The 27,558-nt window shown below is 47.7% G+C and overlaps 2 protein-coding genes across 2 annotated transcripts in view; one reads left to right on the plus strand and one right to left on the minus strand.

The window, feature by feature from the left end:
• LOC144114643 (glycosyltransferase 25 family member-like) overlaps window positions 1–18,508 on the plus strand; it is a 166,487-nt gene extending 147,979 nt beyond the window's left edge. Inside the window, exons 3-6 of the mRNA XM_077648511.1 lie at window positions 2,874–2,931; window positions 4,858–4,979; window positions 6,017–6,220; window positions 10,111–18,508. Of these exons, the coding sequence (XP_077504637.1) occupies window positions 2,874–2,931; window positions 4,858–4,979; window positions 6,017–6,220; window positions 10,111–10,339 (613 nt within the window). The 3' untranslated portion in view covers window positions 10,340–18,508. The remainder of the gene's footprint in view (window positions 1–2,873; window positions 2,932–4,857; window positions 4,980–6,016; window positions 6,221–10,110) is intronic.
• Window positions 18,509–19,204: 696 nt separating this feature from the next.
• Window positions 19,205–27,069, minus strand: LOC144114642 (sulfotransferase ssu-1-like). Its single transcript, XM_077648510.1, has 4 exons — window positions 26,913–27,069; window positions 24,911–25,386; window positions 23,733–24,225; window positions 19,205–19,355 (listed from the first exon to the last, which is right to left on the minus strand). Exons 2-3 carry the CDS (start codon window positions 25,364–25,366, stop codon window positions 23,743–23,745), a joined length of 939 nt encoding a protein of 312 aa, XP_077504636.1. The 5' UTR covers window positions 25,367–25,386; window positions 26,913–27,069; the 3' UTR covers window positions 19,205–19,355; window positions 23,733–23,742.
• Window positions 27,070–27,558: the final 489 nt, after the last annotated feature.

Raw genomic sequence — 27,558 nt, forward strand, 5'->3', positions numbered from 1 at the left:
GCCTTCTTTTTTGCAGTTCTCGGTGTTGTGGCTTCCGGCTCTACCACGTGCTCATTGTTACTGATTGAGTCATCTATGTTTGTAGAGCTTTCAAGAGCAGGAGACGACGTAGTTGGTGATGGAGACCGACCGACGACGCCGACGTTGTGACAAAGGCTACTTGCATGTCGGCTTGGAAGCAGCACGGATCAGGGCCGGGGGACACGGAATGGACGCTTCCCGTTTTCGCACAACAGCATCGCTGCGCGGTCTATTCGCAGGTGGCTGCATATATTTCGGATAGTCCAGAAAAACGCTTGGAGTCGCACCCCTTTTCAGCTTCCGGGTTTTGCATCCTTCTTTGTAGTCGCTTGATAGGAAATGCTTGCTGCAAACGACCGACTACCGAGATGTGGTATTCGGCACCCAGTCCTTTCTAGAGATAACTTTTAACCACCGTGCTCTTAGTTCGTTGTCGCTTGGAATCTCGTGGTTGGAAATACCTTCTGTCTTCCTCTTTGCGTCAGACTTACATTCCGGCACAGAGCAATAAGCCATAGCACATATTAATTTAGGTTGAAAAAATGCCAACTAAGAAAGTCACCAACCACGACGTTACAAAATAACCTACTCGGTGTCTTCGTCAGGTACGTGTGACTGTGGGCGAGTCGCAGAGAGAGCGCCCCTTCTTGTGTTAAGCCGCTCTCTCCCTTGGCGGCACGTGATGCAACCTGAGGAGCAATTGCGCAACACTGGATACCGTGGAACATGTTTAAAGCTGTGAGTCACGTTGTAGGACTGTGGTGACGCTCACTGGGAAGCTGCAGAGCGCAGTCCCTGTTAGTATACACGTATACATTGGGGAGGTTTCCCTTTGTGCTGTTGATGTTGTTCGGGGTCGTTTGAACGTGCCAGGATTCCAGGAAGCGCGTGTTTGCTAACTTGTTCCGGCTCCGAGTATGCTGGTTTCGTCGAAGTTGATTGTGTGTCTTAGGAACGTTTGGTTAGAGGACTGCGCTTTCTTGCATAGTTGCCGACGTCGTTTTTGTGTTGCCGAATTTTTTCTTTTATATATTTTTGGTTTCGCCGATGTACCTTGCGTCGCAGTCGGCGCAAGGAATTTTGTAGATAATGCCTTGGGCTCTTTTTCTCCGTGGCCGATTTTGGGAACACCTGGTAAGCATACGCAGCAGTGCTTGTAGCCTTGGGCGCAACCTGGAGACCCCCTTTTCTCAGGATTCGGGAGATGATTTCGCTGGCAGTTAGGCATAAGGCAGAGTGACGCATTTTTTGTAGTGGCTTTGACTGTTATGCGTTGATTTCTCGGAGCAGTGAGCACAATGCATGTTCCCTCAGAGTCAGCCAGGGAGCGTTCTGCGATCGCGCTCCTTTCCCTGTTAATGAACAGAGCACAGCACTACGAGGCATATGAACAAGGTTGACTTCGAGAGAACCATTGCAAAAATTTGAAAGAAGAAAACACACAAGAAAAAATTTGGTGTCGAGGCGCTCGGCGCTGCTCACTCACAATAAACTGGCGTTTATTTTCCAGATCATATAAAAGATCGGTCCTCTTTGTTGTAGCCATTAATTGGTAATGGCTTAGGACGAGTTGGTCCTTTACGAAATAGGCAAAGCGCACGTTTATTCCGCGGCCGCCGAAGCCCCTGCATGCAGCCGGCCGCAACTACGCGCACGCCCGTCCATCCAGGGCTGGCAGCGCCGCCCCGCAGAGAAACACGGCGCAGTCAGACGGCGCTTCAGCAGTCTTTGACCAGGCACGGAAAAAAATAGAGGAGGCTATGTACGTACGCAAGCAACGCAAAGACCGCAACGTAAAAATCCGAATCTCACGTACGTACGTGAGACTCACGCATACCCTTTGTGTTCTGCGCATGCGCACTGGTCACCCGTAAGAGCTCTACGTACGTGATGCCTCTACGTACGTGAAACTAAAACTCTCTAATAATCACACGACGAACGTCATTGCCCAGCATGTGCAAGAGCATGCTCACACAATTGACTGGAACCACGTCACTGTCATCGCGAGGGAAAGAAACGTGTCATCTCGGCGGCTGATGGAATCTCTAATAATCCAATCGACACCAGCTATGAGTGTGGAATAACACCGACACCGGACCATGAGTGTGGAATAACTGGAACGATAAAAATAGAGTTCTGTGCATTTTGAAGGCACTCTCAGGTCACGAATAGCAGCTCACCGGTTATATCCCGTAACAGAAAAATACATAGCAGTTCCATCTTGTTCGTGTTCGCCAGTAGGGATGAAGCTCGAAGGCCAACGGAAAAGCTTGATCGTGAATGGCGAAGCGAGTCATGAAAATGAAACTGATAGGCGTAAATTTAGCCCTGTAGTAACCGGTGTGTCACGTACGCCAGACAGGGAATGCGAATAGGTTCAATGCGAATAGTTGTAAAAATGAGAATACCAAGGGAGTAATTGGCATTCACCCAATGAGTAATTACTCTCTTATTACAAATGTACTCCACCTTGGGAGATTCCCCTAAACATTTGACCACAAATGTGAATAGTCTTCGTGACTACTCGTAGTCGTATCATTATTCCTCTGGTTACACCAGAAACGGCCTTTACCAGCATACTTACCGCAGCAAGGTCAAAGTATCAGCGACCAGACGGAGGATGACTCACTGTAAAAACTAACCCTAACGGCACAACAGCCTACACTGCTGCGTGCGGGGAACGAAAGCGCACGTGTCCCAACGCACTGCATCTTATTTTTTCCCCACTGAGGCCGGGCGGCACCACCACGATGAAAGGGTTCGCGCGGTTTTTGTACGCTTACTTGGGCAGCTTTTCGAAGTGCAGCGCCGCTTCCTTTTTCTTGCCTCACCTCTACCTCTTCTCCTTGCAGACCAATCACTGCAGGTGAAATCGGATGCTTTATGAGTCACTACAACATCTGGAAAGACGTGAGTTGTGAACCTTTCACATTTTCCTTTCGCACCTGCGTGGCCTCTAATTCTTTTTCTCTATCTGTCAAATTTGCTTTGTCACTAACTGCTACGCTCTCCTGCCTCCTTTTCCTCACATCTTTTTAATGGGAGACACGAGAGGGATTGCACATTTTCGTGCTCACACTTTAATCAGGCAGGCAGTCGCGCAGGTGGGAGGTGTAATTGAGAGAATATTGTGAGGTAGGCCAAGCTTTAGTATGCAATCCGCATTTTTTATAGTAACCAAATTCGGAGTAAGTAAGTATTAAGCGTGAGCATGTTAAGCGACTGTTGTAATAACACTTTACCGTTATTGCTACATGTCAGATCACGCGCAGCAAGAAATATCGCATAGGTATTTTAAAAACCCGTGTGAGAAACCTGTCAAAGGGGAGGCTGCCTAGTAAAGTATCTCATCCATGTATATAGTTACTGCCGCATTACTTTTACGCTGCACGTCGAGTGAACGGATTCGACGAGCCTCTTTCAGCTCTCAGTCCACCTGTGGCCTTTCGGTGGGCAGATAAGTCGCATTTACGTAATTCGCACTCGTGTCGCAGTCGAACCTCATACTCTACGGTTGTGAGAAATGCCTGAGCTGTCATAAGTGACATGAATATCATATTAGTGCCACGGAGCTTGCAAGTTTTAACACACATGGGCTCTCTAGGCTCTCTAGGGTGCCGGGCACTAGGAGCATGCCGCTGACGTTATCAGTGTACTTTATCCTGTGTAGTAGCCTCTGCGCATATATGCTAAGTGCTCAGTTTTGGCAGCGGTGCGCGAAGCTAGCCCGACATACTGTAGTCTGAATGATGAAGAGTACGATGCCATTAACCCTCCTCAAGACTACTGCCACCAATCGGACAAGAAGTGCTCTAGTGCAAAATCTGCTTTCGCGAGAAATGAACTCAGTCGCAGTTTTCAGGAGGCGGCGTTGCGTGACTTTTTATAGTCGTGTTCCTTGGGTCGCCTGTACTTCGCTTCAAACTCCGCGAACGTAGATTTCTAATGAGGCTCTGCGGATAAAGCCTTACCTTTCATACCTCAAAAAGGCAGCACCAGGTTGCTTCAACGGAAGTTCGTCGGTGAAGGCACAGACCTGACTGCCAACTGCTGCCTTTACTTCGCGGAACGCTGCGGAATGCAAAAACGCGGCGTTTATCGTTGCGGCCACGTAGGTGTTAAGCGATGGCAAATGTTCGGGCGAAAAGTTTCGATTGATTCTTCCAGCCCATGCTTTGTGTCTGCCAGCACTAACGGGATGTATTCAAGAGCAGCGACGATATATAAGAAAGCAGCGTCGTGATACTGAAAAGGAACGCGAGGAGACCTATACTGTTTTGCTGCAAGGGGAGCTGAAACGCGGCCTGATGTGGAATGGTGCTTTTTTGCTGTAAGGAAAGCTGCGTTCTTCAGAAGGGGCGCGGATGAATTGAGGCAATTTCCTTCTACGGAGCATATAGCGCTAAGAAACCAGGACGAACAATGACAGAGACACCACGAGCCTTATTCAGTGTTCTTCCTGGTTTCTTAGCGCTATATGTTCCGTCATGGCAAACAATCTCGCCGAATAGCCACTCTGATCAATTTCCTTTTGTCTTTTTGTTTCCGAGGTCGGTGTGAATGAAGCTGCCCGGCCGTGTTATAATACAGACACAAGCATGACAATTTTGTGTTCGCGCTAACGTGCACGGAGAGTGCGCAATACTCGCAGGTCGAAAATGCTCAAGTAATAGTAATGCGGACTGACCTTTTGGGCGTGTGAGGATTTATTTAATTAGGGCGTGCCTGCCCAATAGCGTTTTTTTTTTATTCCGGACTTCACCGTTGTGTTTCCCGTGCTTAACCTTTCTTCCCTCGAATTGTCAGCTTCTCGCTTGACCGTTCCTCTTGCTTCAGATGATCGAGAATCAGCACCGCATTGCCATCATCTTCGAGGATGACATCAGGTTCGAGCCTTACTTCCGGACCAAGGTGGCGGAACTGCTGGCCGAGGTCCGCCACTTCGACTGGGATCTGATGTGAGGAACTTACCGCGCCTACACTTGATCGAAATGCACTTGAACCCTGAAGAGATGAGATGCTTCTGCAAATCTTTCCTTTAATGGCGGCGTTCGTTGCTGACATTTCTGAGAAACCTAGGCCATCTTTCTTCAGACTGAATTCGTTGGCTGTGCCTGCAGTATTCGCATGCCCGAAATTCGATTCAGCGAGTTTGGCGTCGAGCGTATCGAGCTTCGTAACGCAGGAAGAAAAGGAAGCATCTGCATAAAAGATCGGCAGATTGAAATGGGACGCGCTGCATTTGCTGACTTACCAACTGGTCGCCATTTTCTCTCCTCCTTTCTTTCTTTTACGAGGCTGCAGTAATACAAATCGCATTGTAGAACTTGAAAGTTTAAGCGCACAACCTGACGAGGGCGGTGAAGAAATACAAGTAAATCACGAGCATTCGTGTGTTCACCGTCCTCGTCTCGTTGTGCGCTTAAACTTTCATGTCATGTCATACCAACACGCCCAAACTGTAACACATTGCAGGAAGTAGCGCCAAATGAGAGAACTCCTTTGTGGCGCACACTGGGCTGATTTGTTGTGTTTTATAATGAATAGCGCACCCTCGATCGCGAGAGAATGTGATATAAATACGACCGCAATGAACGTATAATAAGGTAAGCTGTGTGATGAAGTAAGCTGTGCTACTCTGCTGGCCCCTGGTCAGTGCAGCTACGCCGGAATGCTTGTGCGGACAAACAGTTCAATAAAAACGTAGAGGTATAAAATCATCTAGCGTAAAAAAGTCTTAATAAGGTTGAAACTTGTTCTAATTTGTTATCGTCAAGGCTGCTTCTCAGCGCTTTAGGAGGCGGGTAACATGAAAGAAATGTTTTGTCTATATCTTTATATACTGAGATTTAACATAAACACTAGAACGCTCACATATGTATGCGCCCCGAGACCGCACTCCGACTTCGTTGTACCGTCTTTGGAGCTAAGAGTTTCCTAGCAGCGCATCTGACTCGTGTATGGCGTCCTTTGTTTCGTTGTCTTGTTGGCGCAGATACCTGGGCCGGAAGCGATTGTCAGGCTCCAATGAGCCATTCGTCGCGGGCTCCTCTCGGCTGGTGCACGTGGACTACTCGTACTGGACCCTCTGCTACGCCCTGACGCTGGCCGGCGCCCGCAAGCTGGTCGAGGCAGACCCTCTCCCGCGCATGGTGCCCGTGGACGAGTACCTGCCCATCATGTTCGACAAACACCCGGAGTGAGACACGCTTTATTTCTTTTCTGTGGACTTCGAAGGGCAAAAATCAAGAAGGCTGCTGTCCTGGCGTTTCTGCGCGCCATTCATTGATCGAAAAATGGACCTTCACGTGTTTAAGCACCACTTTGACTAATGAGGCATGCTGTAGTAAAGGGCTCGGGATTAATTTCAACCGCATGAGGTTCTTTAGCGGGCACCTCGTCGCCTGCCCCACACGTTTCCAGCAATCTGAAGGCAGTTGGTGCTTGAAATTTCTTAAGATGACACTCTAGAGGCAAAGGTTAGGTCAATAGCCTGACAAAAACCCGTTCGCTGATGTTGAAGCGAGGAAATCAGAATGTCTACGTTTGTGTCTCCGTTAAGGCATGTGCACTGCATGCACTTAAACCTCGATAGCATGCGCGGCAGGTATAACGGGGACTTGTTTTGGCGACTGAGACGTGTCTGGATCCGGAGGCAGTACTTTGTACCCATTCCTTCTCCGAATCGTCCTTTTGCACCTCCACAATTGGTCGTTACAACTCAAAGCAGACAACTAGCTTTGTTGGATGCCTATTATATGGTTAGACAAACTAGCCATCGCTTAAATGAAGAGGACGGAGAAACGCTGCTGTACACACGGACACTGGACATTTTAACGCGAGAGCGTTAAAGGCCCCGTTCTCCAGAAAATCCGGTTTCGGCGTTGTGAGCGAAAAATCACGGGCATGGCTCTGGCTAGAAGGTGGTCTCTGGCAGGTAGTGTCCAGAGAGGAGGAAAAGGAGGAGGGGAAAGACTAATGGAACAGGAGAGGTCTGCCTTGTGTTCGGCCTGGCGTCCCCAGAGAGTAACCTAGGAGGCAGGTGGGCCAACTAGGTTATGCGAGCTTGCGGCGTCATCACACTCTGCCCAGTTCAACCTGCCCAGCTCGTGTGTGTCAGTGTGCGCCTGCCAGCGCTCCTTCTGCTCACCACACCTTCTCACACGCACAGGCGTGCGTAAAAGTGGGGGAGAGCATGCGAACGGTGGCAGAACCGCATACCAGCGTTGTCTGATGGCGCGCCAGAAATGCGCAATGGGCCCTCCCTAATATGCATGGGCTGCTCGCGCTCACTTCCATCAGGCGCGGCTTTTCGACAGAAAAACCACAAGGTACCGTTCCTATACTGCCGCAGTGGTGCGCTGACTGGGCGAGCGAGTGAGCGTACGCGAGACGTGTCATCAACCAGTCGCTTGCGCAATTCGTTGTCGCGGCTCAACTTTGCGCGGTGGTTGCTAACATGTTGAACAAATAGTTCCATGGTTCTCAGTGCATGTTCGCGCAGTAAGCTTGGCATGCTGTCTAAAGCAACGTGGGGCTTCCACTCGACTGTGGTAATGCCTGGGCGATTAGGTAGCGCGACGAATACATCAAGGTCCAGAATTCAGGAATAAGTAATAAAGTATTCAGGGTAATCATAAGCTCTTTATGGGTGTCAAACATGGACAATGATTTAAATTAACTTGCGCGAAACTTGTCTGCGAAATGAGCTGGGTACGAGAAGGCGGTGGCACGAGAAGGCTGTAGCGAGTTTCTCTCTTCAACATGCAACAGGCTACAATGGGTACAAGCTTTCCGCTGGTTTCGTTCTCGGCTTATTTAGGGTGAAATGCTTGGGAAATGGGTCAGTGACTCCACCTTAAGTAGAGTGCAACACCTTGTGCCATGGCAACCTTTGGCCGAAGCTGCCATTGTGCCATTAAAATTCAACACCATCATCAACATGCTGGCCGCGCGTTGCTTTAGACGGCACGCCGAGCGTATACGCGCGGTGTTGCGCTGCTGTAGCCAACTACGCAAGAGTGATATTGAGGGACATCAATGTCTCGGTAGCCCAGACAGCGTGCCACCGCGGCAGCTTAGAGCGGTTCCTAGCACTTCTTCCATCTAAAGAGCCGTGCCTGACAGATGTGCTCAGGCGAGCAGACCAGCATATTAAGGAGGGCGCACTGCGGCTATTTTGGCAACAGGCGCGCGTCGTCAAAAAGCGCTGGCGTGCATTTGTGCAACTGTTCGTATGGCCTCTCCATCCACTTTTGCCCACGCCTCTCTTCGTCTCGGCAGCGCTGGCTAGCGTATGTGGCCGCCGCTTCGCCTGGCGTCACGGTTGATCCGTGTCGCCGGCTCTGATGTCAAACGCAGTGCTATCCAGTGGCGAAGTGAAAACAGAATTCATCTGGAAAGTAGCAGTTTGCAAAATACAACCCCACTTCACTGCTTGCTAACGCATTTCGTCAAAATTGGATATAGGAATAAATTATACTCGGGGGTGTTGTACCCTGTCATTCAGTTCCTGTCGCTACCCTGACCAGATTTGTGGCAGGTTAACTGCGCTGCCTATTGCGTCGTGTTTCTATATGTTCTTCTCTGTTGCCACCGCGAAGGTCTGTGCGTTTTTCGGCCCTCAGCGCTGCCGGAATTCTGTGCGACCTTTCATGTGTAGCCATGGGCCGGCCACTAGACGTAGTCTCGCTGATTTTGCGGCCAAGCATCGCGCCCCACTGCTGCACCGCCAACGGCGTAGGGTACTCTCCGCCCGTCTTAGCTCTAGCTTTCGGCTTCTTAAACCCAGCCTTCTTCTGGCAAAGTCTACCCGAATTGCTGACAGTGTGCCTTCCGGAAGGCAACAATTCTATGGCGCTTACCTCACCTTAAACTCAGTTTGTTGCAGTTTGCATCGTTAGTTATTTGCAGTATAACGGGGAACATATTTTTCTTTTAGTCTTTCTTACACGCAGCTGATAGTTTCTGGCCGGCTCATGTTTACCCGTCTACTTTCCACTCGGTTAATCCACCGTCTTCGGTTTATTGAGGCGACCTGCAGTGGGTACGTGTACGCGCTCCCTCGGGTAGCCTATCTGTATTAACCCCTTTAATGCCAAGTTTATAAATTATTGAAAGAAAAAATTCCTTGCCTCCACATTATGCTAGCTAATATATCCATATTCAAACGCCAATATTAACATTTTCTTAGCATCTCTAGAATTTAAGAAATTGGTGTGTCACCAAGTACTATCATTTAGCATTTGGTCCATTTTGTGCACCTAGCACGAGTTGTGTGATAGACAAATTCGAAACCTCAGAGAAAATAAACAGCTTTTTACATAAGAAACGTCTTCACATTTTTCCCACAACATTTGTCTGCAAATAAGAGGGGTGGAGTTGTTGGAAGCTGGCCGGAAGTCACACAATCGGGCCCGCTTTTTATTCGCACAGCTAGCTCACAGTGACGTAAAACATTTTGACCCGGAAAGCGTTGGGGACTGAGAACATGTTGCCATCAAGCCTTGTGTTCAAGCTCCTTGTAGTGATCAGTAAACGACGTACAAACGGTATGTCGCAAATTGGAGATACTGGTCGTTAAGCGGTTAATATCGCGTGATCCACTCCTTGCGCTCATTACTCGCAGTCTTTCGGTATATGTGTTGCTATTTCTGTCGTCTGTGCGTTACCCTATGTGTTGGCATTTCACTCTGCATTTGGTTTCCGAACTGAATGAAATGCTAATGCACGGGGTACTGGTATTTTAATGCATCATAAAGACTCCCTCCTGTGCTCATGCGCAGGTCTGTGATTTGGTGCTCTGCCGTGAAGCCTGTGCACTAATTTTAATTCCGGTGTTCACTGGGCGAAGTACTTTAACGGGTTTCTCTTATGCCTCCTCAAGGTGGTAGTCAGAAATGGGCATTCTCGTTTAATTGGTCATCCGAACGCGCATATGGTGCATAGCGCCGCCGGCGCTGCAGTTCGGAACCTCGAGAGCGGCAGGAGTTGTTAGGAGAATAAGTGTGGTCCGCTTTCCAGCGCGCATGTTCAACCCAAACAGAATGATGGAGCAAGCAGTGCGCGGTTCCTCTTTCTCCTGCGCAGGAAAACGTGGGCGGCACACTTCCCTCGGCGCGACCTGAAAGCCTTTTCCGTGCACCCTTTGTTTGTGTACCCGACGCACTACACGGGCGAAGAGCACTACATCAGTGACACCGAGGACTCCGTGGTGGTCGACACCACTGCCGCGCCCGACGCTGCCGCCGGGACGGAGCATGGCGTCGTCCTTCCCCCCGTCTCGAGCGGACCGTCGAGCGCCAGGGAGGAGCTCTAAGAGGGCTCACCCGCCGCCTGTCTGATTCAATGTGACGACGACCCGCATGTGTCTGAGGAACCTGTACATCTCTTAAGTGCGTTAACGAGTGTGCGCTCTCAGCCTTTGTGGCGTGTTCACAGAGCTTCTCGTACGAGTGTGCGCTGCACGGTGGTTGGGAACATGAGTGGTTGGACGTCCAACGAGGGGATAGTCATATCGTGATAGCCAAGAAGAAAACTGCCCTCCACGCTGAAGTTGCACTCGCGTAGGAGAAGCTTTGTGAATCTCACCCCAGCCTTCTGCTCGCATTTATAGACCCGCTCAAAGTCAACCCGCATCTGTAGAGACGCGTACCGCGCGTGTACATCCGGATTCGCCGTAGCGCCTTGCTTGGGCTTCGTGAAGGAGATTGCCGTCGTAAGCCTGCCGGTAAGTGTTCTCTCGCAGGAATACAGAAGGAAAATTTATTGTCATATACTCTGGTGATTGCACGAGGCTGTGTGGTAAAACTTATTGTTTTCTTAGTTCACATCCTTAGCGCGAAGAAGGTTCTGCGCAAGTTGCGGCTGCAGAACCAAGAACATTGTTAAATTTAATAGCTTTGACAAGGCAGGGATAATGTAGGTCTATGTGCAGATACTGGGAATAATCTAGCGAACGCAGATTAAGGCAAGGCTGTAATTCACATGTACTTGAATACGTAGTGCAAGAATACTAAAAACCTATACAGGATGTTCCTCCTAAGACTGTTAGCCAATTTTAAATTAGCCTTTATGAGTTTGAAGAGCGATTTCTTCGGCATAGTACTGCAAGCGGTAGTGGGCATTAGAATAGAACTAAGACGTGTTAATTAACAATCTGGTTAGCTAAAATAAATAGTTAATATATAACTATTACAGTTACGCTCCTCATTTATTAAACGGTTTGTAGCCCACCGCAATGTATGTCCGCATCAGTGTTTAGATTTTCCAAAATGCCATTCTTGTCGCCACTTCAGCGCAAGGAATTTTCGGGCATAGCAGGGGAGAAACCGCGTCATACAGCGGCGTGCCTGTCACGTGCTGCCTGCGCTTTTGCGACGTCCAGCCAGGCGCTCTGGAAAAAGTACGCGACACGCGCGCCACTGTGTGGCGTGCGCTCTCTCCGGCAGGGCAGTTTCGGCTTCGCCCGTATGCGGCCCCAAAATTCCTTGCGCTTCAGCGGCGAGCAGAATGGCGATCTCGAAAATCTAAAAACTGATATAGACATTACTTACGGCGGGCTACAAACCTCTCGATAATTGAGAAGCCTAACTGTAGTGCTTATAAAGTTAACTCTCGTATAAACTCGTTTAAGGGCCAGGCTTTTCTTTTTAATTCGGCTGTGAATTTTGAAAGCCCGGCCTGTACAGAAGCTAAAAAAAAAACGTTTGACCGTATTTTTTTCTGAATTATCTTGTCCAAAACAAGAGGTGCGACCCATACACCAGTGCGGCCCTTACACGAGATTATTGGGTATTTATTATTAGTTAGCCTGCCTGCTAGCTAGCATGTTTTAACTCTATTCTGATGCCCACCACAGCTGGTAATGCTATGCCGAAGAAAGCGCTCTTATAACTCAAAGAGCCTATTAAAAAATTTCTGTCTTAGGTAAAACACCCTGTATACAGAGAAGAAAATACGGTGAGGGTGAAGAATAAAGCCTGCGGGTAAGAGGCAAACCTGCAAAGAGCACATGCAACTTGTGCGTCATTTATAATTGCATCGGAAAAATTTGTTGCCTTTTTTAGCTCTTTGAAAAATGTGCAGGTAATAATTTGCACGGCATATTTCGTTCGCGGGTGAACTGCATATGAAGACGCCTTAGTTTAGAGTAAAAATCTTGCTTATGAGTATGTTTAAATATTTGAGAGAAGCCACTAGCTAAACAGTCGCCGCATTTTGAGCAGTCGGATTCATTCAAGCAGATATACGTTAGAAGTACAGCACATTGAATACTGGCTTGCCTATTATTCGAGAATAAAACAGCCGCTAACGTGCCCTCGTCTTTCCAGCAGCTTAAATGTAACATGGGTCTTCGTTTTCTTGGGAATAAACCGCGCTTAAATACAAGGACGGATCAAGACAACGGACGAAATGCTCACTCTCAGCTAACGGTTACTCGAGAAAGTTGTAAATGTGCGCTCTGTCTGTGTCTCGATTCTTCCTTGCCTTCTTGCGCACTTTACGTCCAATGAGAGCTACTGCCTACCCCAAACCCATACCTTACTGATCTTCGTTCTGCTGTGCGTGAAATTGTTCCGCTTTGCATGAAATTGTTCCGAACAGGTTTGTCGCGTTGAAATATCGCACCCGCGTTATACGTCGCCGTAGAAATCACGAAGTGAGGCTTACTAGCATCTCTAAAAAACCTGATATTCGCGTCTTGGATTTCAATGCCAGTTGTACTATGCGTGCTGAGATCACAGTAGTGAGGCAGACTGTTAGATGTAATGAAACTTTTTGCTTCCGTTCAGTGGAAAGAAGAGAGTTCGGCTGTAGCAGACCGATGCGTGTTTAATAGTGGGCGCTTAGCCCATGCTGGACGGGCGTCAGCGCTGATGCGATTTTGATGTACGTATTCCTGAAGTGTTGTTCCCCGTTTGCCAGCTGCAGGGTGCAAAATACCACTTTTTCTGGCGCTTTCCTATTGCGCATACTGTATAGATCACGCTATCAGTTGCCACTCGGGGGCCCTGAAAATACTGAGACGTGAGCCAGGCAAAAATCCAAAACTGGTTGAGTAATCTCATTCTTCGCGGTATTTTTTTTTCGTAGAGTGGTTTTTTCGTAGAGCCTCTCTTCCGACTTTCCCGGTCCTCTCTTTTAAATCATTGGTGCTGACATGCCAGAGTAATGGACGAATAACTTTGGTATAATCAGTGGCTAGAAACTTGTGAACAGAAATTTCTGTAATACCCCGTTTCAAAGGGTATTACATTCCGTTTCTCGAGACAAGCGGCGCGTTCTTCTTCGACTTCTTCGTCTAGTAAACCAAACACCTAACGATCGTTACTTCAACGTCTTCCAGACGGTGGCGGCCTTCTTTTGTATAATTTACCCGCACAGAGCATCAGCATCCTTGCGAAATTTAAAATCGATCATCAAATGCACACTGGGACCGAGTTTTGCGAGTAATTTTTTCCCAGTGCATTCTTTTACCTGTTCGCCATAGGTCAGCCTCTTTTTTGATAGCGGATCCGTCGAGCTACCTTGCTTGCTTCCTGTCATCCCTAACGTCACGGCGCTAGGACTGAATGAATCGGTGCAAAATAACACCCTCTGCAGAAGTTTGTATTTTCGTGAAGCCGTCATCCGCAAAGTTGCGGTGCGCTTTGAAATAGGGTTTGTATTTTTAGGAGAGCATTGAGTACGGTGTTCGCTGCACTTAGTATTAATCACTGTTTTCGGCGCGAACAAAGCGTATTCGTGATTATAACTGCAAGCCAGTGTTCTCGGTTCGAATCTAGGCCCAACCACAATGCTCCTATTGCTATCCGCTGCGGTCGGTGTGCGTTGTTGTGGAATCCGGCCCCGCCTCCGGAATGCAAGGATTTGAGCTACTCCTTCTCTCAACTGCCTCAAGCCAGTCGCTACGTGTGAGTACGGCCTCTGTTAGCGGGGACGGAGTGCGGTAGTAGAATGCGGGCAGGTTATTCTCCAGCACCGCAGTGCTGCGAGGTGACAAGTGAACCTCGTCCTTTTTCACGTACCACTGTAGCCCTGGCTACTGCTACGGCTGTTGCTGCGGCTACTGCGGTACAAGATCGTAAGAACCAAAGAAAGATGCAACATTTTTCCCCTTTCAGTTGGGACCATATACTCTTCAACTTTCTTTCTTCTCTTTTTTTTTTTTTTCAAGGAGCTTGAGGTTATGATTTTGCGTGCCACAATTTTGTTAGCATCTTATCTCCATTTCTTTTCAAAGCTGGCGTGCACTGTGCGACATCTCTTGCGACTCACGTGAAGCGCCCACGACGTTTGCGCTTTGTTTCTGTGTATACGTGCATGTTATTGCTTGTATTTGGCGAATGTTGTGTGTCTCGTTTACCGTTACGTATTTTGCGGGTGAAAATTCCAAAATGTTCCTGCCGTCGTTGTTCGCAGATTTAATTCTTGTTTCACAGTTCTTTGTTAATTTTTTCTTCTAACTCGCAACCGAGTTCCAGTCGAAACAACGGTTTTTAACTTCATGCTGCTGTACATCCGCTCAACTGATTACTTTAGGAAAAGCTGGGAATAGGTGTGCCTAATACCCATTCCTATGCGCCATCAGCGTGTAATGTAACCGGATTTTTTCGTGGGTGGCGGGAGAAGCCCCTACACCAGTACAAGGCGCGTTTGAAGAACTTCAGTCTTTGATCAGTGATTTTTTTTTCACATATTTTGGTTTCCTTCTCGGTATCGGCGATGCTTCCCCTGCTGCGCAGCTAGAAATCCCGACTTGATTCGAGTTCAGTCTCTCTACTCCTCAAGATCCTTATTTGCGACTAACTTCCCCGCCGTTCTCGGAGTGAAATTTAGATCACAGAAAACCGGCCGGGTTTCCCGCTCCCTCTCTTACTTCATTTCATTGTTTGATTGTTTGTTGTTTTCTTGCTGCGAGCGCCACTTTCTTTCACTTGCGAGCTCGTGTAACTCCTCGATGGATCGGGTCTTCATGAGGAGAGCTAACCCTGCTGTCAGCGCAGAAGAGACGTGTGGGCTGAAGGGCGTCAACGCATCCCCAGCATCGCTTCTCCACAGCGCTCACTCTCGATGTTTTCTGGGAGAGGGAAAAAAACGGAGTTTTTTTTTTATTGGCGGTTCCTAGGTTAAGCCTTGATTTCATTGATTTTCCTAGCTGCTCATTACGTTGGTGTAGGCTTCAGTGCAGGTTTCTGAGATGTTCTCCCGTGCGAACTGGCGCGCGCGGGCGATATTTCTTCATCTGGCGATGGAACAGAACAGAAGGACGACGGCGGAGGAGGATTAAGAGGGTCTGTCACTCTTCTCGAGATGCGGTCTTCATTTTGCGGTTGCTCTCTCTTTCTACTTGTAACGGCACATGTCAGAGCTTACTGACAGGCTAATATATTGACACGTGCCTCTGTGCTGAAAGGAATGAAAATTGAGGGGTTTCAGAGCTGTTTGTTGCGAACTTTCTCTTGTTCTGAACTTTCTCCTGTCCTGTACTTTCTCTTGCGGGTTTTGATTGGTGAAATGAGAGCTATAACTGTCAAAGGCAGCTGCAGACTATGAACCTGTTAACTATTGGTATTTTTTTCAGTTTACTATCACTTGCGTGTTAAGTTGTGCCCTTCCTCATTGCTATTTGTTCTTTAAAGAGTAACCGCAGAGGTTTTTTTTAACGTTCTGAGTTGATGTTCACTTTATGTTCCTTATTGTCCGCCGCTCCCTGCGTGTCAGCGAATCTTTTTTTTTCATACCCACTATAACAATTTTAAAATAGCAAAATAGGCCGAAATAAAGCTGCGTGTCCTGGAGCAGCGATTCCCGTGACTCAGTGATGATGTCACCAACATTGTCGGCAGAACTGTGTTAAGCGCGTTGAATGGCTTAAGCGGCGACTGCAAGTGATGACCCCCTTAAAAAAACTATCTGGAATCACTGGATACAATCTCGGCAACCTTTTCCCAGTGAGTGAGAAGCGAGTATCAACGGACGGGTAATGTTTGTGACTTCTAAAATTCAGCGTTTACCATATAAATTGTCTGAATTGAGTGCGCTGGAACGCCTAACGTTAAAATGCAATTGCGAATAAACAAAACACCATGCGGCTGCGTAATATGACGTAAAAGATTGGAACATGGAGGGGACCGTGCAGTAAAAGTTTCACTAACTTACGTGGGCTCCGAAAAAAAAAAGTTGGTCTAAGGCTTAGCTAAAGTGTTAAGCCTGGATATCTCGAAGCGAAAAGCGCTTAGCAAGGCGCGCCTCTCGTGATTCTGGCGTTTCAGCCGCTTGTCTAGCCTTGCACTTTTCATATCTTCGCTGCTTTCGAGCCATCTCCCACGCTACCACTTCTGGGTCTTCTTCTCCTCCTTCCATGGCGAAAGGTCAGACGACGGAGGCAGCACGCGGCGGCGACGACGGCTGCGGCAGCAGCGGCCACGTGCGCGACGTCACTCGGTTTCGCGCATGCGCAGCTGTGGCAAATCTGTAGTGTGGCTCACGCGAAGCCCAGTGTTGACGAGCCTAGTGAAGCTTTTCGCTTCAAAAACGGAGATTCCCTTGAACATACCGCCTTTTATAGTCGTACTAAAGCAGCTATTTATATAATTGCGGGACCACAGAATATCAAGTTCACCTGGTCGTGCGCCGATGCGGCTTTCCATGTAGCAGCTTAATCTCGTTCGAATATCGTGCATTTTGCTATCCTCTGTCTTGCAAAACTTCGCGTCAGCCATGCCTACCTTCGCAACTTTTATTAAAGCAGCTCTCGCGCCCTTCACTCAAGGCCGACTGTGGTTGAAATGTAAAGCTATCGCGTTTCACATTGCATGTTTATTCATACTGTGCGAGAATACATCACCTTCTTTACGCAGGGAAATGATAGAATGAATGAATGCTTGACCTCAAGAAACTAAAGCGCTGAAGGCATTTACTGGAAGTTATCCGGGTGCTAAGGAGTTTCTCGTGCTTTTACCACGATAGTGTCGGGTTCATAATGCATAAAATCTCATAGTGCGCTGCTGCAGTGTCTGGCGTCGCAGCACGTGAATGTACGCGGCGAATGCCATCATCACCAGGGCTGGCTTTATCGAACATGCTTACTGAATTAAGCTTAATTTAACAAGCTATGTGTCTTAAATCCAAGCTTTGTACCGAGGTATACACTTATTCTTTGTTATAGGGTGTGCGACGCCAGCTGTTATGCTGCAATTTTCATTTTGATTTTGGGGATGCAGAACAGACAGAAATTCACAGTAATTTTGTTGTTGCTTCGAACACTAGCAATTGTTGGGTGCTTGTAGCACAACGCAATGAATAGCTTTGGTGCCTTTCCTTTTTTTTTTCCTGGCAATTATAGACATGATGCTATCTCGCCATTAGATTATTCTTCCACTAGTTATCTGCCTGATTTCTAAGCTATGGGCCCTGCGTCGTTTTTTCTCTTTTTTTTAAGGCGGTATTGACTGTTTATTAAAAACACCAAAAAAGTATTTTTGTGTCTCTTGCTGTCAAAAGCTGCACTGGCATAATTTTCATGTTGTTCTACGTGATAATTTTAATGCTGTGTCACGTGGCCATCTAATATACACCAAGTTGCCCCACGTATTTTTCAAATGTCCGAGCATTGGAGTTTCAAAGGTTTCATTAACATTAGTGCCCGGTTACCTTGGGCACAAGGCGCCCTTTTCGCGTGTGTAACGCTGTGTAAACGAAAGCTTGTTGCAAGAACTGCAGTTTGCGTTCACTTTTCAGTAATACTTTCGGAGTACAGTGCAAATCCTGCCGTTTACGAAGCTTTTTTTTTCTCCTTAATCAAAATTAATGACTGTCTCTCATTTCGCGGCAGAGAATTTCTATTGAAACTGTGGTGCCAGGAATGGTACGACTTTTTCTTCCTCTGGTGGAACGTCTTTATTTGGTGTTTGGAATTGCAATGTGTTACATTCTAATGAACGCTTTGAATGCCTTTTTTTCGCGGGAGCGCACGATTCTCGACATTGCGACCACCAGCGGCGTTGCACTTCAGCCTCCAATGCACGAAAGTACCATCGTGCCGCCACAGAACAGCGATGGCGGCTGTTGACTCCAGTGCACCCTCCATTTTTAGCTCTCTGATCGGACGCGAAGCGTACACCCCGCAGGTGTTTCATCACGCGCAGCTGCCGGGTGTCGGACTGTAAGGTTAGCGAAACGAAACAGCCACCCCCTTGTCTTCTTGCAACAATATACAGAAAATATGGCACCGGTGTTTGAAGTGCATCGCCGCTGGCAAAGATCATATCAAAAAGAGATGTACGCATGGGAAGCAGGCCATTATAGACTTCGTTGCTTGCTGAGTGCATGTGCTGTGCCTTGTTTATGAAGCGATTTTGCGCGTAGAAGCCTTTTTTGTGTATGTGTTGACATTGTTTTGTGCTTCAAAAATTTTGTTCGTGCTTTTGTTTTGCAGCTCGTTGTGCCAAAAATAAATCTACTGCCAAATATATACTGCCAAGAGTGTTTTGTCTTGGAATTCTTTGTGCAGGAACGCATATTTGGGAGAGCAATGCGTCCGTCTATTTTTAGCGTGGGGGCACTAAAACCCCTGTTCTCAGATTTCCCCCACGTTTGTGTGCCCGAAGCCTCTCTCCGTGACCTTGAGGTTGCTCGGGAAGAGCAACCCGAGTCTCACAAGTCCCGCCAATGGCCGCACCTGTCTTCACAGGGCAGTGGCTCATAGTTTAACCGCTGTATCACTGCGCCGGTAACCGTACGAGGGCTCCCAAAAACCTATGAATGTAGAGAATGACCAATTCCGCGGCATATACCCTTAAAGCGGAGCGCAAGTCGGATTTCATCGATTTTTGTCACAAGCCTGCTTGACTTTGAAAACTGAGCCTCGAACCGAAACCGAAGTGCTGGCGCACCTAATTCGCATTTCACCTAACTACGCTAAACCGCCCGCCGTTTTTTTCCCCTCGTCTTGTGTCGCATCGCTGTGAAATAGCATAAACGCTTATCTTTATGTTTATTATGGGTTGGGTGAAGCATCCTGTGACCTCTAGTATCATTTATGAACCCAAATTTGCTTTTTCGTCGAGTCCATTGGCGGGCTATTTAACCACCTCGCAGTTCCCTTTGCTTTTTAAAGCTGTCTAACTCACCTCTGCTTCGTTAGCCTGCTAACAGATAGAAGGGTACGCTCCACGAAGCACATCAAACGGAACAAGTCTGCGTATTTCAATGCGTTTTATTTGCAGCGTGCTTGCGATGCGCTCGCAAGCGTGTTATCCTTTCCATTCGGGTAAGTGCTTTAATCAATGATGCCATATAATTCCGTGGTTGCCTGTGACTCGATGTACCTGCAAGATAAGGACCCGTAAAGACTGTGAGTGTTTCGTTTGCGTTCGTTTATTACATAAATATCTCGCTAAAATCGGTCAAGTGGCCTAAAAAAATCCTGACGAAACGACATCACCCGAGGCTATCAGTAACAAAACTAACGAGACATTATTTTTTTTACAGCCGAGATGCAGCGACCACGGTTAATCACCATGCCATATAAGCGAGAAAAAAAAAGGCGCGAAAGTGGTTGTGGTTTCCTTTAAATTATCGTTGAAGCCAACCATCGTACCGTAAGAACTTTCTGTGAAAGTTATGGAAATAGGCAGTCGCTGCAGGGTCACCCATGAAAGGTAGTCATTGTATGAAAGGTAGTCATTGTAGTCATTGTAGGTAGTCAAATATATGAATAAGAAGAGTAAAAAAAAACACTGGAAGCGAGAGCTCCAGAAATGGGAAAGAAAAATACGTGGTGAAGATTTTCCGGAGGAATGTGGGCTTCTTATAGTTCCCGAGACACTTCAGTGAGCTTCGATTTGCACATGTTGTTTTACTCTGTTCTTCCGTCTCTACTATTCACCGTGACTGTTCTGTCGTGAAGACCAGGGGGCATATGCAAAGCACGAGACTGCTGTAACGCTCGTGTGTTATGTCCTTCCCGCGTAAATTAACCCTGTAATGCCCATACGCTGAAAACGTCGATTGTGACCTCCAGGATGCCATCCCTAATGGCCCTTTCACTGAAAATAAAAATATTGTAGCATAATTAAAGTTAGCTAACTTTTATGCTTTCTGAACGTCAGAAATTGATAGAGGTGCGGGCAAAGGCACAGTTAAATCAGGAGGAAAAATTGAAAACTGCTCCATCGTCTGATAGCGCAGCATTACGACCCCAGGAACCTTAAGCTGTTTCGCCGTCCGGGTTAGCTTTTGCATGAATTTATCTTTCAACAGGCCTTCTGCGTTTCTTGTAGCTGACACTGACTTTTTTTCTGTTTGTAGTATGTTGCAAATGTCCATTTCTGCTAGTACGCTAACAATTCATGTTTTGCGAGCATAAATGAAGATAACTCGGATCTCTAAGGCTGACACAGGTGCATGAATGTTACGTGTTTGATCGATATTGATGTATGTAAGTTTTGTTTTGAAACCACTAGTGCACTTGCATCACACGAGGAAGACGGAGAAAAGACAACCTGGATGTTGGAAGAGAAAAAAACCGGCAATTGGCGGAGCAACAGGCGGCCAGCTGAGTTTCGGTATGTTTTGGGATGCTTCGCGGCTATGCGTTCTGCGTGCCCGTATGCACTCGTTATGCGCCTGGATTTACAAGGGCGGAGCAGCAAGGACGTCCAAACGTCTCTCTAAGTGATTCTCGTATGAAGTTCATGCAACGGCACGCACCTGCGACAAGAAAAAAGTGCTTTGTATCGCCTATGTTCAACGCGCCTCTGTTAGCAAACGCACCGCTCGGTGTGTTCGCATCGTCAACGTACCAAGAAGCTGGGCTGCGTAACCAGCCCTACGGGGACTATTATTATAGAATTTAAATATGCCCGCACGTATGTACCGGTCGCTACACATCACTCGTGACTGTGGCTCGGCGGGGACAGCAACGCTGCCGACTCCTCGGCGCTGGGATTTTCTTGCCGGACCCGCCGCCTCAGTCCTCAAAAGCATCGCAGGCTAAGTGGGGTTGAGGTGCTCGCTGAATGCAGGCCGCAGTTCTATGCGAGAATTTCGTTGTAAGAATCGGGAATGGGATCAATCGTAACTTTGGTGAAAACATAAACGAACCTACGACAGCTGATAGAGGACTTCTACGTTCGGTCGGCAGTATATAGTTTTAAATTCGGCTGCTGCTAGGCGGGAGAGCAGCGCTCGTGCCAGCAACCATGGAGTCCTCCTTTTCCTTTCCGCCGCTTTATGTCACTGATCTCCTATTTCGTCATCAGAGAATCCCGAGTTTGAATCGTAGCGGCAGGAACAAGTTTTTCAACTTCGAATCCAAATCTCTTAGCAGTAAATGCACCTTTTGCTGCCGGACAAGCGGCAACAAAACCACAAAATGCCGAACTATCGGATTTTACTATTAACAAAAATTTTGATAGTGTTGTCCTCAGTGTTCCATTAAGGAAAGGAAAGGCGCATAACTGGCTGCCTGGGTCAATGGACACTTCAGGCGCGCTTTCAGGCACGTGACGATGCTATCTACTTGAAAAAAAAAATCGTGATTTCGCATATTTCGTATTTAGCAATGCTAAACCGCCATCCATTTTTTCCGCATGGTATACTGCATTGTTTACACGTGAACACGATAAAGTTGCAGCCATTTTTTTGCCTTTTTCAAGCCAGCATTGTTCTTTGAATTCTATGGTTTGATTCTTACCTTAGAGCACAGCATTAAAGGGGCTCTGAAACACCTTTCGAGGAAAGCACATCAAATCGCTTAATCACTGCATTGTGTTGTCATGAAAACCTGAGCCAAATAATACTCTTCTACACGCAGCAGAGGACCCACAATCACGCGCGAAAGTTGACGAGCCCTTCCCTGCGACATTTTCATGCTCGCACCCTCTTCCATCGCTCGCATCTACGTATACATGTTGAGAGGTGGTTACTGGTTGGAATATTTCAGACGTCAGGCAGCTACCAAGGCCGCGGCCAATAAGCCGCGTAGCTCCGGCGGGTCGGGAAGCTCTCCCCCAGAGGTGGGGCCGGTGGAGGAGCGCCGACCTTCCAGCGTGCAAAAAAGTGACGAGAGGAGAGGGAAAAGCGCTAAGAAGCTGAAATTAAAATTTTGACTACAGATAACTAAGCTTCTAAAAAAAGCATTAGAAAATTTCTTGCTGGTCAGTATTCGTGAAGAGGCGTGCTTTGACATCCTAGCCATACTGCAACTTTATTAGACCCCCTTTCAGAGCCCCTTTAATGTGTGTTACCGCCGTAAGGAGTCACTCAGTGGCTTTGTAAGACAAAGCTGCCGTTTGAATCGCGTTCATCATTTGTGTAGGCAATTTTTTGGACTCATGAAAGTGTGGCATGTCAGCTCTCATCGTGTTGCTTTTCTTAATTAAAGGCTCGTGCTGCACAAAGAATGGGCTATAAGCATTTGGTTAGCTACACTTTGATTACACGCAGTCTCAACCTTGCTTCGTTGAACTCTCTCATTAAAAGCTTCCATCTAGCGCTTTCATGGTGTAAACTGGCTGTAGGGTATAAAAAATAAAACGCCTATGCAGCTTTCGAGGTGATGCTAACAAAATAAACTAGGATGAAGTCTCATAACTCAGTGGCAGCGGAAGTCAAATGGCATGTGTTGTGCGCTTCAAAAGCTCATGCACACCTGCTCCGTGTGGCGGCTTTCCGCCTTTTCTTTTCAGCAGGCCATATGAACAACTGCGGTGCTCGTGTGCACGCCGCTTTGCTACCTTCCGCCCGACGGCTGTCGGTTGGAGGGATCTTGGCGCAGGAAGCACTTTGCCGAGTTGACAACGGTACCCGTACACGGGCGCGTACCTCGCAGCTCGATGCTTCTGCCGCTCATTTTGCGGCCGAAGCAAAAACTCGTGACACAAGTGACTTTGTGCGCCACTAGGGTGCCTCAATGGACCAGCGCCGCTAAAGTGACTTTATAAAGTCACTTGGCGCACAAAGTCACTTGTGTCACGTGTTTTTATAAGCGCCGCTTTCGAAGCGAAGGCGCGGGCATCGAGGCACCCTACGTCACACTGGATGCTGGCGGCCCCTTGCGCCAAGATCACCTCACAGGCGGGCGTTAAGCGAAAGCGAATGAAACGGTATGCCCGCGAGCAAAAAAAAAATGATGCGCTTGTGTACAGGCGCTGGTTTATCCAGCAGACGCAGCGACTAGAATTACCAAAAACTTGCATTTGGCCGACCAACTGTGGCTGCCTGTACCCTGGGGGACTTTCTCCTACCATTCCTAGCACAACACAGCCCATCACCTCAGAATGTTATTCCAGTGCGCTTAACTCCACGTGGTAGTCACGCCAGCAGCGGCGGCCAGCGTCAAGCAGGGCAGTGCGAGCGTACAGAAGCTGCGTCTGGGATCGCGGCGCGCTGCCCCTGTCTCGGAGGCGCGATGGGGCCAGAGCAAGGCAGGTTGCTTTTCTCCATTCCCCTACCGCTAACCCAACTCCTGCACACGACAACAGTAATATGCACATCTCCGATCGGGTCGAGACAGTTAGCGTACTCTCTGGTGTCGGATCGACTGGACACGACTCCTTGGTTCCCCTACCCGTCTCGGCGGCGTTTATACCATCCAGTCGAACACGACCGCCTGTGGGCGTGGGTAGTTAAATGTCGCGCCCTAGCAATTAGAGAGCAGTTTGATGAGTATCCTTTAACATTTTTTTTTGAAGCCTACCTACCTTGTACAGTTTACGGAAGGTCCAAGCCGATCCACAAATTCATGACGTCGCTTCCTCTCGTCTTTTCGGCTATCCAAGCCTTTGTCTTTTCAATCTGTTCTGGCGTGAAGTGGTTCTTCCAGTCACCCACGACAGCCTTACGTACGAAACCAGAGCCTTCGTGCTTATCAGATGCTTTCTCCTCCGCACTCTGCTTCTTATTCTCGGAATGTGCTTCGGATGTCGCTTGAGCGACCTTCTTCATCCTTTCCTCGGGTTTCTCCTGGTAAACCTCCCTCATTCTCTGCACGCTGCACTCGTACATAATTCTCTGCAGCAATTGGTCGTCTTGCCGCAGAGATGCGCCGTGTTCTTCACCCATGAAGTCGGCGATCTTGAGAACAAGTCCCTTCGTGTCCGCCTTCAGTTGCTCGTAAGTGATGAAGAGGACGTTATCGTCTCCTCTGTGCTCGTACCAGGGAACAAGGTGGTCGAAGTAGTTACCGTAAGAGACCTGCGAGCATGGACAATCAAAGCTGAGTGGGAAGTCGACTTCATTAGCAACTGGAACGCACTAAGGCCAGGAAAAAGAGAAATAAAGAAAAGAACCGCCCAGCATATTGTCATTGTGACTGGATTCCAGATTCACACCTGTAAAGAAGATAAGATGGCCAAAACATCACACTTTTTCCCTGTCATCTGGAGTCGCCTGCCAGGCTCATTGCCAGGCGAATGTGTTCGGTGTTCATGAATGATTTTCGCTGTCTTGTTCACATGGAAAGGCCTTTTAACCTGCCTCGTTTTCTCGTAAGTTTCTTGTTGCAAATTACGCCAATTAGTGAACTGTCCTGTGCGCAGTAAGCAACATGGCCACAGCGCACACAAATCTTATATTAGATGAGTTTGTTGGTGGCATTATTGTAATTTCAATTAAGTGATGACCGCAACGAAGAATATGACCATTTTTTGTTGGCGTGCTTTTTGTGCGTTTTCTTTTGCTGCCCACTTTTCTACCCAATTTCAAAAATTCGTAATTCCCCGTTGATGCGTCATCGCGCTCGCTTCCTCAGCGAGCTTGGTTGGTGACCAAGCTGACGAACATACCAAAAAGTGACAAACGGCGAGGCAAAGAGCCACAAATTTAAAGATGGGGTGAGCAGTGTGCTCGTTTTAACAAAGAGGCAAGAATGTCAGGATACCTTTCCTGCGAGGAATATGCTGAGGAATCTCTCGAAAGAGACATCAGCAGTCGTCTTCGGCGTGAATCCCTTGAGAAAGTAGTAGTGGGAAACAGCGCAGTCGTAGGGATTCCTGGCTACGTAGATGTACTTTGCCTTCTCCGTTGGCTTAAAGACAGCAGGCGGGAGATGCGTCAGCATCGGGGAGCACTTTGACGGCTTATCAGCGGCTGCAGCTCCCCTGAGGTCGATGAAGCGAGTCACGAGACCGACATCACTGTGACTGGACGCCGGCCTTCCACGAGTCAGTATGCAGGAAACGATGTTCTGCGTCCATATGCTGCCGCACTTGGGGTAGGCTATGACGAAGAGGTCTCCACTTCGTGGTTGATAGTTAATGGCTGATCGGATGTTCTTCTCGTGGAATATATTATGCAGCCACACGCCATTCACTTCTCTATACGCGTCCGCATCCATCGGATTCTTCTCTTATTACCCTGAAAAAGAATAAAGGAATGTCGCAACTACGTGCAAAGGGGGGCATGCTTGTGGGACTAAGAGGATTTCAGAAGTTGCTTGAGTTGGGCAGCTGTTTCTTTTCTCTAAACACAACTGAACCGATAACATTTGAAGAACAGGTATGTATATATAAAAGTGAACAGATGACGGTGTTCTATTTTATCTCCATGAATTTCACTCTCTTGCGATTGTTTACCAAGCTTCTCAGAATTTACTGCCCACAGCAAATTGGCAATCATAATTAAAACAGCGCACACCAAAAGACGAACAGAAGAACGAGACACGTGCTATGAATTGTCAGTCCTTATGACGGGAAAGCCTGCTTTTCAAACTAAATGGTTGAGTGGAAAACTCTCCAAAATCAACGTTCACACTTCACAGTACGTGCAGCCTTTCAAACAGGTTGGCAATGAGGAAAAAAGCGGAGCAGCTGTCACAATCCCCGTGGAAACATGCACAGCGAGGCGACATCCGTGGGAGAGGTCGAATTTAACTTTTATTCTGCTACGCTCCTGCAATGCAGTGGGGGAAAAATGAGTCGCGCAGCTACAGAAACCAAGCAGAAAATCGCGCTTAGTTTCTGCGATCAAGCTAACACAGATCAACTTCGTTAAATTAAGTACTCAGCCGGTTTAATTAAAACGGCGCACCAGAGGCAACCCGGAACTCTTGTTATTTGCCAGAATAACGTGAAACTTGGCACGATTAAAGATCGGTTTTAGCTAACAAATGTTATTTATTCTATTTTAAGATACTTTATTTTATTGGATAGCGGTAGTTACAGCCGTTTTCTAGTACCATAAACTCATCTCTAATTAAAGAGCCACTCTCTTGAAAGTGACTCGTATCTGAGAAGAGCGATAAGTAATAAAAATATGCATGATGATATACAGTTTGCTCCAAGACAAATGACGTTCATACCTGAATTTCATTAGCGTACCTCTGCTGGAGTGTCGTCTAAGGCGGACCGCTCTTTCAGAACAGTGCTGTTTCTGTGTAGTTTCGAGAAGCCAGTGGCGAAACCAGTTTTAAGAAAGTTCGTTGTATGTTTATAAGAAAGGTGAGTTCACCGATGCGATTCGCGAAGAAAAAAAATGAATGGAGGGAGAAAAAAACATGGGCTCCGCGTTACACCAGCCCATGTTTGCAGCAGATTTCGCAGTTTTGGCTGCATATATAGTTAACTAAGCTGAGCGGAAAGTTTAACAACCAAAAGCTTCATCAAGTACTCGATGTGTAATATGCTGTGTAAGTGCTCTTTGTGTAAAGCTGTGTATTACGAAGTCAGAATGCGTAATTACCACCATCCATATGGAAGCATGAAGATATGCTCAAAGCACCCAGCGCAACGCAGTTTTTCACTCTATTCATCTCGCGACAACATTAACGTCCGCCACGTCAGTTAAGCCGCTACGGGAAAGTTCTCTGTACTGTCGCAAGTTAAAAACTGCACAATGAGAAGACACCTTGCGCACAGGAAAGCCCAGGTGCGAGCGACACTTACCGTTTCGTGCAAAACAAGAGGCTTGTGTGCAGGTTCGTCAGCATGCGCCGTCTGATGCGCATAGGTGTAGAACAATAGCTCCGAACACTAGCTTCGATGCAACCATATATGCAGGGGCGCACACGCTTTCCCCCTGACAGGCGGCACAGCTGGAAAATAGGAGACCTCGCGCGTGCGCAGGTCAACAACGGCACGTTGTGGCTGATATCCGCCAGATGCCCCATTCTGCGCTGCTGACGTGTCTGTTAACGCATAAAAAGAGTTGCTCTTTTGTTGTTGTTGCTTTGAGCAATGGCAATTTTTCGACCAATCAACCAACGTGTATCGGGTGCAACAGGATGTTCCGTGTGGAAGCGCTAAGCGGCCATTGCGATTTACTTTCGAGGCATTACTTGTATATAGGAGTCGAATGATGGTGGGGAACAGGCCGAAAACAAGCATGTCTCCATATCAGCATAAGGCGTGCGCGTTAGGAGTGTCCGTTCAGAATGTCGAATATTGCGTGTCGGTAAGTAAACATCCCACTTTCGGAGTCACCGCGGTTGGCGGACCGACTGAGTAGTAGCGAAGATTGCCGGGACTCCTTACTTAAACACTCGCGCATGCATGACTTATGATATAAGGCGCTAAACAGATGGACGCCATA

This window comes from Amblyomma americanum, chromosome 1 (genome assembly GCF_052857255.1).
Source record: "Amblyomma americanum isolate KBUSLIRL-KWMA chromosome 1, ASM5285725v1, whole genome shotgun sequence".
Lineage (NCBI taxonomy): Eukaryota > Metazoa > Arthropoda > Arachnida > Ixodida > Ixodidae > Amblyomma > Amblyomma americanum.

Excerpts from the sequence above, each read along its gene's own strand:
- LOC144114642 (XM_077648510.1), bottom strand. The coding sequence starts at position 25,366 with ATGGATGCGGACGCGTATAGAGAAGTGAATGGCGTGTGGCTGCATAAT. Across the intron at positions 24,226-24,910 it reads GCATATTCCTCGCAGGAAAG|GTCTCTTACGGTAACTACTT; the intron begins GTATCCTGACAT and ends CCATGCTCGCAG.